The 13,181-nt window shown below is 44.1% G+C and overlaps 1 protein-coding gene across 5 annotated transcripts in view; it reads left to right on the top strand.

Annotated features, from left to right (window-relative positions):
• CRIM1 (cysteine rich transmembrane BMP regulator 1) overlaps positions 1-13,181 on the top strand; it is a 214,236-nt gene that overhangs the window by 178,619 nt on the left and 22,436 nt on the right. For all 5 annotated transcript variants that reach the window (XM_077135053.1, XM_077135057.1, XM_077135054.1 and 2 more), the window contains one exon: positions 1,471-1,692. In XM_077135053.1, coding sequence (XP_076991168.1) covers positions 1,471-1,692 — 222 coding nt within the window. The remainder of the gene's footprint in view (positions 1-1,470; positions 1,693-13,181) is intronic.

Here is a 13,181-nt window from a genome sequence, read left to right on the forward strand (position 1 = left end):
TTGGCTGTAGGGTGTATTCGTGAAGTTGCTGGAAGGAGAACGTGAAATGTAAATCTTCTGCATCGCAGTGGTAACTCCATGATATCCCTGCTGTTTCTGCTTCATGACTGAAAATGGAGTTCCTAACGGTGACCCTAAGCGGGGCGCATGTTCACGGTTTTGACCATGTACCTGTTTCCTCAAATAAGGAAATGTGGTTCTCTGCAGGGATCTCCTAGGTGGGACGATGCGGCTTGGGTGGTGAAGGTGGTTGGAAGCATTTGCCTTTATCAAGGAAATTTTAACGCCTCTAAACTAGTAACCTTACTAACCTGCATTTTCCTTTTTTATATCCCATTCAGATTTCTGCTTGGGGTGACAGTTTTTATATAATTTCAACTAAATACCAACACCCTCAGGATATCTGGGTTTTCTGGTGACATTCTTTTCTGTTTCAAGTTGTAACTTGATCTAGGGACCTTGGTTTAAGGCTTTAAATAGCAAAGACACAAGATACCACAGATGGTTTGCAGATGATTTCTTTGGTTGCACTCTTCTGAGTGACTTAGATTTCCCACTGTCTTCCAGGCATTGATGTGAATGCCTGAATATTGGAATAGTAAAGGCAGGTGTATTTTCACATAGTCTGGTGCACAATGAAAATCTGTTTGGATGTTAATTAGTTAGGATTACCTGAGGCTGCAAGTAAGAAAGAAACCCTACTAGAGTTTTTTGAATAATTAGAAGTTTATTTCACATACATTACAGGAAGTTTGGAGGCAGAGGTTTATCCACGTAAACTCAGTGGTTCAGTGATGTTGGGGTGAATTTGGCCTTTCTCTTAACAATATAAAAAGGATATATTAGGGTGGTGCAACAGTGGTTCAATGGAAAGAATTCTTGCCGGCCGAGTAGGAGACCTGGGTTCGATTCCTGGAGCCTGCCCATACCAAAAAAAAAAAGGATGTTAAAGGTGCAGCCAACACATTCAAGCAAGAAGAATGGGAAAGGATGGTGGCGACAGCACATTCCCCCTTCTTTTAAGAGAGCTTTCGTCCAAACCCCCTTAATACCCATAAGGTCCCACTGGCCACAGGTGGGTGAAGTGGCCACCACTGGTTGTAAGGGAAACTGGAAGAGCAGGCAGTGGGATTATCCTGATTACTACAGCTGCTATGATCTAAATCCTGGGACCAACCCAGAGAAGATCAGGGTCTCGCTAAGCTAATGAAGGAGTGCAGAATAGATGTCGCATAAGTGACTGAAAGAGTCAGTGGTAGGTCGTTGGGTCTTTATGGTTTTGGTTTTAAATTCAAGACCCTGTCCAAATTGGACAACCTATTTTGTTACTGAGGTTTTTTTTTTTTTTAAAGGAGGCACCCATACGATTGATGCGCTTTTTATAAAATAGAGGAAAACTCACTGTGTTGCTCAGTTGATGGTCTGCAGCGTCTTTCTGTTCCCGGTTGACCTGTGTGTTCGTTTTTCCAGATGAACCTCTTCAGCCTTCCTCGTCCCATAATGAGAGCGTGCCTAGTTACTGCAAAAATGACGAAGGGGATATTTTCCTGGCGGCTGAGTCCTGGAAGCCTGACGTCTGCACCAGCTGCGTATGCATGGATAGCGTAATTAGCTGTTTCTCTGAGTCTTGCCCTTCAGTCTCCTGTGAAAGACCTGTTTTGAGAAAAGGCCAGTGTTGTCCCTACTGCATAGGTAAGCGCAAGAAAAAAAAATCCTTTATCTCTACCAGTAGCCACTAAATCTACACCAACAGCCATTTGCCTAGGTCAGTTAATATTTTTCAAATTGGTTTTCCTGGTTGACGTGCCACACAGACCCAAAGGTGTGACATCAACCAGGGAAAAGATATGAAAGGTGTGCCCTCATGCCAACGCATACTAAGGGTGAAAGGAGCACTCTCTGAGAGTGCCATGGTGTCATACAGCTGTCATGTTCTGTTGAGCTCCTTCGCCGTGTCAGGAGTTTCAATATCAGAATTCTCTGTCTCCATCCTGTATTTGCGTGGTCTTTTCTTCCCCATGAAAACACCATGTCCGGTAGAGTACACTTGTGTATACTAGCTTTCCACTGCCTTGAGATCAACTAAAGTGAAGTATTAATTTAACTTCCCAGTCTTTCTTCTGTCTGCTGACACTTAATTGGTTCCATTTAAGCTTCATGGTCATGAGGGCAATAGGGGACACAGTGAGACCTGAGTGACTGGCAGAGCCCTCTCCTTCTCATGACCCGGGGTGATGCATCTTGTGAGCAGAGGACATGTGTATATTAGCCCCTGACGTCCTCTAATACCTGGTCGTATGGGCATAAGCCAGATGTTGTACTGGAGTCCAGAAGGCAAGTTGCAAACAGCTGGCAGCTGTTATACAGGCACAATTCCTGCTCCTAAGGCTCCCACTGTCCTTTATTGCTTTTGTATCTGGGAAAGCTCATAAAGTCAAGTGAAAGACAATAGTGAACCTGTAATTAGAGGAAAAAATGAAAAATTAGGCAAGCTGTATTAATTGCAGGTATTGTGCATTTATTGTCAGAAGATTTGTGCATGCTTTCTAGATGTAAATTATGGTGTAGACCTGGAGTGATGCTAGGAGGAGGGGGAGGTCTTCGGGCACAGAGGTTTTTGACATTTGCAGGAGATGAGTTGATGATGCCCAGCTCCACCATGCCCATAATTCCAGCTCGTCAGGGCAGCACCTCCTCCTTGTCTTCTGGCCTCTGGCTGCTGGCCTGGACCACTTCCTTTGAGTTTATTCTCCATGTTTGTATAAGAGAGATGGAAGGATATTTTAAGAACACAAATTTCTGTTCTCAGGAATTATACAGAGCGAGGTTTTCTCAAGAGCCTAGAACTATTAAAAGTTATGTTTTGAAAGCTAGATTCTTCTCTTTTAATAGGGCAACCATAAGTAATTTATTCTTCACACTGTGATGTTTTTGAGAGTGAGACAGAGGCTTTTAGTAATTATGATAGGACAACATAGGTCCTAGATCAGGAGTGTGCCAGTGAAACCAGGGCGCATGGTCACCCACCTTTCAGTAACTAAGACATCGGCTCTGCTGTAAGACCTGTGAGCTTTGCGGCTCGTAAGTGGGTCAAGGTATGCACCCTGTGTGGTATGACTCACCCATTCAAAGAGCCAACCAAAATTCATGCAAAAAATGGCACTGTCTTTGATGAGTTCTAAGTGAGTGATGTTTATAACCAGATTACTATTTCAAGCTAGAAAAAAAAAGTACACCCAGTATCACCATATTTATATTTACATATCACACTTCAGTACTAAAAGAAATAGTTCACAAGTCAACCAAGCGTGCTTCAGTAACCCTGGATCACCTTTGGAAAGGTGGGAGGCCTGGGAATTGCCTTTAGAAGAAAAATCCTGCAGAATCTCTTATTTGCTGAAAATTCTAAGATTGTTTTACCTAGATAAAATTTCCAGTTTTGTTTTCCTACTTAATGATATTAGTAAATTTGTTTCCTTATTGATAATACTTTCACTAAACCAATTTAACAAACTCAAAGTTATGTAAAGAGAGCTGTAAATCATGATACGTGCCCTTCCCTGTTGTTTGTTTGCTTTATTTATTTACTTATTTTTGTTTTCAGGTTTCCCATTCCAGTTCCTGCATCATTTAGACTATACGTGTGTGTGTGTGTGTGTGTGTGTGTGTGTGTGTGTGTGTGTGTTGGGGGCGGGGAGGGGGATATGACTAGAGTCCAAATTTAAGTTAGATGGCAAGCTCTTTCTTTCTTTAAGTTGTGGTTCCCATAAGCTGATAATGGCATAATGGAAATTTTGTTCATGTTACATTTCCCTTCATAGCTACTTCTCCTAACCCCCCCCAGCACCCCCCTCCCCCCCAGAATGAAACATATAAAATTATTGTCGCATAAAAACCTAAGATTTACCTTCAGGGGAGCATGTTGGGGATGCTTATCATTTGTCATTTGTGTGCTCTTATTCAGTCACTCATCTTAATGCTTTATACATGCTGCGTATTTCTGAAATCCTCACAAAACCCGTTCTGTCTCCATCATACTTACTTTGCAGAAGGCTTTGTCAGATGGCCCTTCACCTTTTCTCAACTAGCCCTCCTTAGGTGCCGCATATATAAATTTAGGTTCAGTTCGTGACTGATACAGAGATTTCCTGTCTGACTGCTTTGTCTACTCTTGTCCTCTTTAGGCTCTTTCTCTTGTTGCCTGAGAGTTGCTGACTTCTGGCCAGTCTGGCCTCTGTAAGGGTGCCGACCTGGGCACTGCTAGCGGACTGCAGGCTGTCAGGCTGCGTCTCAGTGGCCAAGCATTTGTCACTGTCCAAAGATCAGCAGAGCAAAGGAAGCCTGAGGATGCACCATTATTCCATATGTCTTTTAGAGCACCCAGTTGTTTTCTCAGGGGGCTCCGAGGACCAGTGCTTGTATTGTTTCCTGTTTTAGGCTTCTGCTTGAAACGAACTCTTTCTTAACCAGATTATCTGTTCCCAGGATCTTGTGTGCCTGACTGATAGGACACACGCCTGGCCTCACCCGTTCACAAGTGCTGACCTCCTGGCTGTGGGTCTCCTCCCAGGGTGAATCCTTTCCCTAATTAGTCACATAGAGATCTCTAAAATCCTCAAACCTATCTTCTTACCTCTTTTTTAAGTGACAAAACCCCTAAACAAAAGTTTCCTTGCTTTCACCTTATGAAAAAAGTATCCATTTTTTCTTACCAGAAGAGAAATGAAAAGTGACTATCCTACCAAAAGTATTCTTCTGATAAAAATATTTATGTTCTTTTCAGCTAAATTACCAAGTCACATCACTAATGTGCAGTGATCATGCTTCTATTTTGATGTGTGAAGGCCTCATATTATGTGTGCTAATTTAATAGAATATGTAATACAGACATAATTAATAGGATTGATTAATTCTGAAAAGTGAACAGCTTTAATTACTTATAATACCCATCATTAGGGAATTCTTCCTTGTGCTGGAGAGAAACCAAGTGGTAATTACCCAATTATTTTAATGGAACATCTTCTGATTCCCTAATTTTCTTTATTCTGGCTTCCTACACAAAAACACAGACTTAGATTTTATTTTCATGGGTCTTTGACCATAACTGGTTTACAGATTGAGGAACAAGGCTCAGGAGATGACTTGAGTACAATCAGATGGAGATGAAAAGTCTGGTGGGAATCCCAGTATGTATAGGAGAGTTAATCTGAGGTTCCTTGTAAATAGCAGATGACACACTTCACCATGCACGACAGGGCGGGTTTAAAGCATCCCATGCCCTTGTGTTGACTATATGCTGTTGTAGAACCTTTCCAAGGCAAAAGTTATCTCAGTGCTTCAAGACCATCTTTATTCTGGGCCTCCCAGGAGATGGTTAACAATTCAACTAGAAGCCTGTGCCTCGTGTGCACTCCCCACACCCGTGTGAGGGCTCACCTCTGAGCACAGCACGTGTGCACTCATGTCTGTGGGCTCTGCTTCTTCTCGTGACTCTAGGGCCAGGCTGTAGAAGCTTCTGGAAGGAGCCAGGAGCATTCCAGCTGAGCCTCACCATGTCCAAGTGTTCACTCCTTCCTGGTCAGTTATTCTAAAGAAAGAACACTTCTTTGATCATAAAGGTCTTTCTTAGTTTGCTTTAAGTCCGTCCGTATCGCTGCTGCCTCAGACCTGTTGAGTTTGGAAATCAAGGTGCCGAAGTGGTGAAGCCCTCCATTGAGCAGAACTAGTCTTAAGGAAGCACATCCTCTCTTGGCTTAGAAAGAGGTGTTACTCAGCAGTCAGAGTATTGTGTTGAAAATAATGATTTGGCAAGTAGGTGTTGGTTTATTTGTAACCGTTAGTATTTCAGAAAATATCTGAGGTCAGATATTTAGTCATTCTCTCACTTAGGAAGTCCTTGTCAAAAGTTAATTATTTGGGGAAGATAGTCTAGTTGTTAGTGGGTTTGTTTTTTTCTGCCTGGTCAAGCACCCCGAAGCAAGCCTCGGTCTCCGGCATGGCAGGCGAGAACTCTGCCACCGAGCCACCGCGGCCTGCCCCGTGGGTGTGTTTTTTAATGTATAGGATCCATAACTTGCATATGTACAAAATTAAGAGATTCTGATAATTTATCTCCAAGCTGCCTAGTATCTTTTCCACGTCCCTACATGTCTTATATCTTTAAGGATCTGTGTAAATGAGGCCTATTGTAGATGGAACATGAAAGATGATTTTCATACAGGTCAAACATCTGTCCGATTAATATTTGAGGGAGCTACATGGAGCTTTCATGCAGATTAAGGCTGGTGTGGCCCAGTTGGCTGTGAGATCGTAATTGCATTTCTTCTCCATACTGCTGTCCAACTAGCAAAAGATCAATATCACCTTCTTTAATAAGGGAGCTGTTTGTTCTTTGTACTAAATCAGTATGTTATGCAGCATTACTTTTTGTTTTAGAGTTCTGTGTGTATAGAGCAACTCTATCAAAATAGTGTCTTCTCTTACAGAAACATGTGAATAGTGTCTCTTCAGAACATCTGTTGACCATTGGGTATTTAACTCAGCCCAGGATTCAAACATAGTAAATAATTCAGTTCAGCATCGTTGAGATATACAACTTGTGGAATTTAATGTTGTGCATTTTTAAACCATAATGTTATGATACTGGCATCTTGGCTGGAACATTTTTCACAGCTGCTTCTCCAAAGTATTTTCTTAAAATTGAAAACTTCTGCGCATTGGAAAGAGTGCAGAAGTAGGAGCCAAGCAGGCACGCTCCCAGAACCCTAACCCTAACCCTGTCACATTCTAGCTGTATGTGTTGGTGCTGTGATGTAACCCGAGCTCAGTTTCCTCATCTCTGAGATGGGAAGAAGAATATTATTCTCTGCATCACAAAAGTGCTAGGAAAATTAAGTGACGTATGTCCTTATGTGAAAGTACTTTATAAATGGTAAAGCACAATGCTCGTGTAAAGTGGAGTCACAGTTCTCCTAACAGATTACAGCTGTTCCAAGGAGCGTACATCAAAGGGATTCTGGAATCCAATTTTTCAATGTAACACCTGCCTTTCTGTGAAGGAAAGGTCTGGAAATAGCACATCAGTGATGCGTTTTTGAAGGGCAAAAATATTTTCGGCAATGCTTAGCCCGTGTACCTCTTCCTGCCTACTCCATCCTAAAAATAGCCCGCGGCTGCTCTGATCACCTAATTGTGATACAGGTGGAAGGGTACACTGTGGCCCTACACTTAAGCCCAGGCTGTCACATTTAAAGCCAAAGTGATTTAAATGAAAGGAAAGAGAAGCATCGGAAAGGGAAAGGAAGTGGGATGCTTTTCTGTTGATTTTGTAGAGGGTGTAAAAATAAAAACATTCCGGTGGATGTGCGCTGTGCTATCTTTGGAACGCATCTAAAGTTATCGCAACAAAAATAAACAGTATTTGATTTCAGTTTGTTTAGGCCTTACCCTGCACCCTAGGAAGCGTCTTATCTTGCTTCTCTCATAAGCAGCTTTCTCTTCTCACGTCAATATCCTTGCAGCCTCGCTGCTCTAGAAACAGAAATTCAAGTTGTCCTAGTTAACTTTGGGAAAACCTCTGAGTGGCATCATCTTTTCTGGGCACCAGCCCGATGTACTTATTTTAAAGAGATCTGCCACCCAGGAGGGAGGCCGGCAGTGGGGTTTCCAGAGAAATCCACCAGCGTGTGCCTTTTGCCTCTTGTTTCTGCGAGGGGGGCAAACCCTGGTTTTGTACCATCTGAAGGTCAAGGGTGAGATTCCTCTACACCGGGATCCTTTCCGACGAGGAAGCATAATCCAACCTGAAGTCAGACTGCAGAATCTCTGGGAGCTGCTGGCGAGTACCCCAAACAGCAGCATCTGGGCTGAGAGGGGAGGAAATATCTCCTGTAGATGGAGAAACTGCCCAGCTTGGGAAGTCCACTGACTTCCCCCTCATGGCTTTCTAACAAGAAGATGTAGATAGCTTCCTTTGAATCCCGAAGGAAAAGTATTTTTTTTCCCTTCTTTTTGGGGCTTCTTTTCCCTTTCTTTCTTCTTGCCTGGCTTTTAGGCTACATTCATGTATTTCCACTATGATTTCTTTGTCTCGTCTGCATGAAGCTGTATATGTACCTTGGCTTGTGGGCCTAAATATGAAAGGAGACTTCATTTAAAGTTGAATGTCAATCCATGAAGTGATTAATCAACTTACAACATATGCTTAATATAAGTACTAAGGTGCATTGCTGACAAATTGTGTCTTCTTTGCGAACAGTAAGAATCAGCCAAAAATCACTGTGAGACTTTTATTTGTGGAACTCAGGAGAATTTTTAATTCCTCTTATTAACTCAGAACCATGTGTCATCGCCTATTTCTTTACAGTGGGTTGAGGAAAACTAAAAGTCAATTTGGGCTACTATAAATAGACGTAGGCTTCTCATTGCAAGAAATAGATAGAATAAAGTGTAAATGGACATTCAAGAAAGTTTTTAAAACTGTGACCAAATCTGTTTTCACAGCAGTTAAGATAAGATATAATGTTTGCCTCCATTTTTCTTTCTTTTCTCTTTCTCTCTTTATAAAGACGGAATAAGAAGAGGTGTTTTATTTATTAGAAGCTAAAAGTTACAAGGTAGCATGTTCAGGTTTTGAATTATATCAATACTTTCTTCACTTCTAGCTAAGAACCTTTAATCATTTGCTGACAGAATTACCACATATTAGATCTCTGCTTCGTTGAAATTGTCAGGCCACCTGCATCAGTTTTAACATTTCAATTGAGCGCCCCTTTCATGGCCTTTTATAGCCCATGCAGTTCCAGGGAGCCAACGTATTCAAAATCAGTCATCATCTTCTATGCCTGTGAGTCTCCATAAACTTCTAAATAACCTATAGATTGTTTGCTCAGACTCCTTCACTGCAATTTCAGTTTCAGTCTCTTTTTCATGAAAAAAAAAAAAAAAGGGAGTTGGTTCCTAGAACAGTAGGTACTCACATGCCATTTATTCTCCAGGCAGGGGGTGCGTGGGTGCAGAAATGAAGAGATGTTTACCCCCAAAAGCAGCCCAAAGTCAGAGAGAGGTTAGGTGTCTTGTCAGTTCCCTGAGATTAGAATACACGATGATGGTGCTGTTTAGTTCCTTTGTAGTGGGTAGAGAAAGAGTACTGAATTTATAAAGTATAGTTCTAAAAATCAGGTCCGCACTTCATGCAAAGTCACCTGTGTCATCATAATACCTCTCGGCCTCTTCCACTCCCTTTTCTAAATATTTTGTTACCTCTAGTGCACTTGGTAGATTTTTACACCTATCTAAATGACACACTGAAGTTTTCTTTAAGTCCCTTGGGCCTCAAAATGTAACCAGTTTACGTATAACGTGTGCATCTTTTCTAAACACTTCCTGCATGTGGGATCGCACAGCACGCCATCTGCCCGAGGGCAGGTGCCCCGCCTGCCTTGCACGATGCGGGAACAGTGTCCCCGCAAGTCCTCAGTCGCTGTGTAGGGAAGGAATAAACCCAGCACTACAGTCCGCATGGAATTATTTGCAGGGGAACTTGTTCTGAGAGTTCTGTTTCATTCTATCATCTGTCTATCCATCTGTTTTCTGAACATTCAGTAACAGGTTGCACTGGACGGTGGAGGACACGGGAGCACTGGACAGTGGGGACACGGGAGCACTGGACAGTGGGGGACACGGGAGCACTGGACAGTGGGGACACGGGAGCACTGGACGGTGGGGACACGGAAGCACTGGACGGTGGGGACACAGGAGCACTGGACAGTGGGGACACGGGAGCACTGGACAGTGGGGGACACGGGAGCACTGGATGGTGGGGACATGGGAGCACTGAACGGTGGGGACACAGGAGCACTGGGTGGTGGGGGCACGGGAGCACTGAATGGTGGGGACACAGGAGCACTGGGTGGTGGGGACACGGGAGCACTGGGTGGTGGGGACACGGGAGCACTGGACGGTGGGGACACGGGAGCACTGGACGGTGGGGACACAGGAGCACTGGGTGGTGGGAGCACAGAAGGGGTCAGATGCAGGTCAGGCCCGTGTCTCCTGTCTCCTGCCCTGGGGACCCGAGTATGCGTTTCTGTCCCTCCCTGAACCTCAGGCTCCCAATCTCTAATGAGGAGGGTGATCATTGCCCCCCAAAACAGATTAGAGTGGTTTGAGGGGTTTATATCCTTCCACAAAGGAAAGGAGGACGGGAAATCTAGAGATCCTTTATTTTCAGGGGTTTATTTATACACAGCATTAGGACCAGGCTCGGAGCAAGGAGTCAACTCCTGAAAAATAAATTGGATCCTGATAGAACAACACATTTCTCAATTCTCAGTGTTCCCCAGCAGTTAATTAGCTTTACAGTATGATTAGTAAAATACTTCAAGAGTAAGAACAAAGTCCAACCTTAACTGCCTGTTCAGACTTCTTATCTTAAAAAGAAGCAAGATAATGAAGTGCACGCTGTGAAAGAAGTCAGCTTGAAAGGACTTAACATTTCAGGGCCTTGCCACTTCTTCCCCCTTCATTTCAGCCAGAATTGAGGAGAAATGGAGAACCCCCAGGCCGAATTCTCCAAACCTTATAGCTGAAAGACACACATATTTTTATCACAGTCATACGTGATGCAGGGTGATGTTCTTTATGTTTGAATCCAAAAAAGATAAGGCATACGTCTGAGCATTCCGCGAGTTAAACAACCCCAGTGAAGGAGCCCTCATGGCAGAAGTGCTTCAGTCTCCTGATGTTTAGTATTGATTATTATTGCAGAAGCAAATCTCATAGCGACTTTGTTCCTGAAAGGGGCCAAAAGTCATTTCAAGCTGTTCTAATGGATAAGATAGAGGCCAGAGCTGAGGAAACCAAACACCTTCCTGAACTAAACCAAGGCGTGGCCACGAAGTCTAACTATCTTCCTTGCATGTTTCGGAATTGACCCTGGATACAATTGCAAAAGGAAAATTGCGAAGCTGGATGAAGCAATGGCAGTTGTGTTGGAATGCGTTTATAACCTTCTACAATGACTGCTTAGAAAGGGATCACCTTTGTTTGGATATGTAACTCCTGATGTGTTTGTTTTAAAAATAAGCCTTATTGTATTAGTGTCACACCTCATGTTTTCCTTGGGACATTCTCCTCATCCTCTTCCTCTGAGATAGAGAGGGAGGGAGGCAGGACTGTTAGAGATTCCCTAAGCAGAACCGCTGGAGTTGCCAACAACCATTTGGTTATCTCCATCCCTTGCTTGGACTGTGCCAGAATGTATGACGTAGTGAGGCAGAGGTCATCTGTCTTTGAAGACCTTGATCCCCAACAAATCTAAGAGGTGGGAAAACTGCCCATTTTTCTTAGTGAGCTGAACCCACTCTTGTTTGTGTGGCCCAGGAAAGTGGGTTTCCTGAGGTGGCAGATGCAGGGTATCTGGGAGCAGGGGAGCAGTTCCCCTCTGGTTCCTGCCTGGGCCCTGCCACTTTCCAGCCATTCATCTTGGGCAAGTGACCTGAACGCTCCCTGCCTCTGTGTTCTGTAGAATTGAAATAATAAGACCCTGTCCCCTTGGGCTATGGAGAACAAATGGAATTGCTTCAGTTATGATGCTGAGCACAGCGCCTGGTACGGGGTAGGTCTTCAGTGAGTGGAAGCTACAGTTATTATTAACACTGAAGAATAGCACCAGCGTCTCCATCCGCACAAGCAAACCGGCTGGAGCGATAAATATACCCATCAAGATTAAATGGTGCAGCCCACTCCATAACCAAATATAAACAGTTCAGATTATTTTTGCTCTGAAACTCCTTGTCTCTGTTTTCTATCACCTTCCTCAGCCTGAATATCCAATATGCTTTTATATGTGCTTTCAGTTAGACTGCACTCTCTCCCATAAAGATTACAGTGACTTAATTCATTTATTACTTAGAACCTCCAGTTTCATAGAATAGCCACTAGTGTCTCCCATGGAAAAACCAAGCACTGCACTGTGTATTTAGAAGTAATATCCACAGGTTCTGACTTTGGCTGATCTGCTCAGTGCCGCCCTGACAAATAAGTTGCTGTTTAAAATGTGTCCCTGTAAGCCAAGGGGGTTTGTAAAGCTTCCTGACAGGACTTTCTCAGAGTAACCCAAGCATGCCAATTAATGGAGATGGTATCTCTGAAGAAAGAGAAGAGCCAGCGAGAACTAAGGAATGCTAAGACCCATCCGTCAACCGAATTCACTTTGTACCTCAGGCCTTTCATTGCTCTTTCAAGTGAAATTCAGTCAAAACCAAAAATATTTCCATAGAACCTCATTAACTAAAATCTAATATGAGCTCATGGCCGGGTGTGGTTCCCCTGGAAAAGATTCGTCGGGGCTCTTCCAAAAATAACAAGAGTCCTTCCTTTACCTCACATGAAAATTTAGTAAAGGGGTGACCAACCCATGTCTGAGGGTCAAGTGCGGCTTTGTTTTAATGCGAGTTTGGAGAAACAGCATTTACCATTACGAAGTATGTTGACATTGCAGTTAGGCGGGTTCGAGGAGGAGATGGAACCACTGCCCGCAAGCAGCGTCTGACGCTGGGTCTGGAACAGGTCTCCTCAGGACTTGGTGGCAACCCTGGTGCCCACGGACCGCCCGTGTCGTCCTGCCAACCATGGTGTTATCTCCCCACTGAGCATCACAGCTCCCCATCCCAAGTCTGGGCATTGGCACCAGCTCAGCGTTGACCAGGTCCTGAAAATGCCAGAGAGCCAGAAAGCCGTCCAGTTTTCCACAGGCCCCACGCAGGATTGAGGCCACGTGAAGAAGGCTCTTTGTGTGCCTGGCAGGGAAGAAAGAGGACGTCCAGTAGAGCAGCAGCATAGCGGTTCAGGGCTAAGAGCACGGACCTCGGGGCCAGGCAGAGGTGGGCCAGGGGATGCATCGCTGGTTCCCACACTTGTTGGCTTTGGGAGTCTCAGCAAGTTACCCTTTCTGATCCCAGGATTCTCCCGCGAGTGGGAAGGACCATCCTGCCTCAGGAGGTTGTCATTGAGGTGAGCTGAGGCAGTCCACCTGGAGCTGTGGAGTGCAGGCTCTGGGCCGCATCCGTGCTCAGCAGCTGCCAGTTCTTTTTCAGTACTTGGCACTCAGGTCCTTCCTTAAAAACCATCCAGTATCTCTCTTGACCCTACCATCTGCCTTCCCTGCCTCCAGTCTCTAA

This window comes from Tamandua tetradactyla, chromosome 17, assembly GCF_023851605.1.
Source record: "Tamandua tetradactyla isolate mTamTet1 chromosome 17, mTamTet1.pri, whole genome shotgun sequence".
NCBI classification, from domain to species: domain Eukaryota; kingdom Metazoa; phylum Chordata; class Mammalia; order Pilosa; family Myrmecophagidae; genus Tamandua; species Tamandua tetradactyla.